This window comes from Temnothorax curvispinosus, unplaced genomic scaffold (genome assembly GCF_003070985.1).
Source record: "Temnothorax curvispinosus isolate PA1 unplaced genomic scaffold, ASM307098v1 QBEX01010233.1, whole genome shotgun sequence".
NCBI classification, from domain to species: Eukaryota; Metazoa; Arthropoda; class Insecta; order Hymenoptera; family Formicidae; genus Temnothorax; species Temnothorax curvispinosus.
Window position 1 is genome coordinate 1 of NW_020220013.1, and position 1,477 is coordinate 1,477.

A 1,477-nucleotide genomic window follows, 5' to 3' on the forward strand; every position below is an offset into this window, starting at 1 on the left:
CTTCGATAAACATTCTGAATGGAAATGTTTCATGCATCTCTCGTTATTGCATATCTTATTCGGCAATTCATCGGTCTCTGATCTTTCAGAAAAGCATATACCACACTCCCGATTACCGATCATGCCTATCGAATCATCCAAGCTGTCTTGCTGCTCGGGAAATTCATACATATTTAACAACATCCTTAGATTTTCTAAAACAGTACAATCCGGATTCCAATTCTGTAAAAAGATGTATCAATTTTTAAGTTACGCATAAGCGAATCGCTGTTACAGCTCACGTTATGCATGGAACGTACGTGAATATTATTGGAAACCTCATCCCTCTGTCTTTTCACTTCGTTGTCACTGCCTGAGAATTTAATTGTCGGCAAAGCAGTAGGACGCAGCGGATCTATTGTAATTGTCACAGATATAGATTGCGACAAATGAATGCGTCTGTACATGTGACTTTTGTTTGGTTCTGGTGGATCAATTACCCAACAATTCCTGGTAATACGATATTTCACATTAGACCATTATAACAATTGTTTGATAATTCCTTCAGCAATCGGCTGATCAAAAAGCATATCATTTTTAGCAAGTTCTTTCAAAAATTTTGAAATATTATTTTCTTTTGTAAACGCAATGAACATAAGTATCAACATTACTTACTCATCAATTTCTTTTAATTGTTCCCATGCTCTTTCCAATAATTCCACTTGCCATTTGAACTTTGTCATCACAACGCTCAAATTAGTTACATTCCTCTCAAAGCCTTCAAACGTTGGGATAGCGGGCATGTCAGAAGATACTACTTTCCAGGGAATTCTAACATTGTTACATCTTTGCAACGTAAGAGACATTCCTCTTAAGGATAATTTGATAGTAGTCAGATTCCGATCGCTTGACAGTTGCACATCCTTTAATAACACAGATATTTTATCTTTAACATTGAGATCGAGATCACGTGAGATCATCTGCAGAAGAAATACAGTTTGTAAGTTTACTTACAGATGGATTTTGAAGAGCTGCTTTCACATCTTGTAGAAAATCTTTTGTAGATTCAAGGTTGATCATACAAATCTTACTATCTGTATTATCCATATATTTACCCTATTTACAAAATGTATAATCATAATATAATTGTCAAAGAGTAGCATATACCAATATCCGGTACTTACAATGAGCAATTGTAACTGTGTCAAGAATGACCGTACTGTTTGTGCAGACTGCATCAACTCCTTTACTTTCTCGCTGAATTTTATGTTACGCAGGAAAGCAATGTGTCTGCCAAAGCTGATCTGCGCATTGTCGAATGATGGATAATTGTGCATAACTAGTTTCAGTTTCACTCTAGACTGGGTCTCGTGAGCAGCGTATGTCAAATGCGAGACACTCAGAAAGCCTTTCCAAGTGACGGGCGATTTTGAGACGAGTATCATCTCTGGATGCCAATTCAAAATTGCTTCGCAATTACTCCCCGTTGCCATTGTCA

At 36.8% G+C, this 1,477-nt stretch overlaps 1 protein-coding gene across 1 annotated transcript; it reads right to left on the reverse strand.

Moving 5' to 3' along the window:
- Nucleotides 1-6: 6 nt before the first annotated feature.
- Nucleotides 7-1,472, reverse strand: LOC112459925 (E3 ubiquitin-protein ligase FANCL; the record flags this gene model as incomplete). Its single annotated transcript, XM_025024296.1, has 5 exons — nucleotides 1,164-1,472; nucleotides 994-1,095; nucleotides 655-902; nucleotides 300-489; nucleotides 7-222 (listed from the first exon to the last, which is right to left on the reverse strand). Coding segments are annotated over exons 1-5 (1,065 nt in total), but the record flags the coding sequence as incomplete, so codon positions are not given.
- Nucleotides 1,473-1,477: the final 5 nt, after the last annotated feature.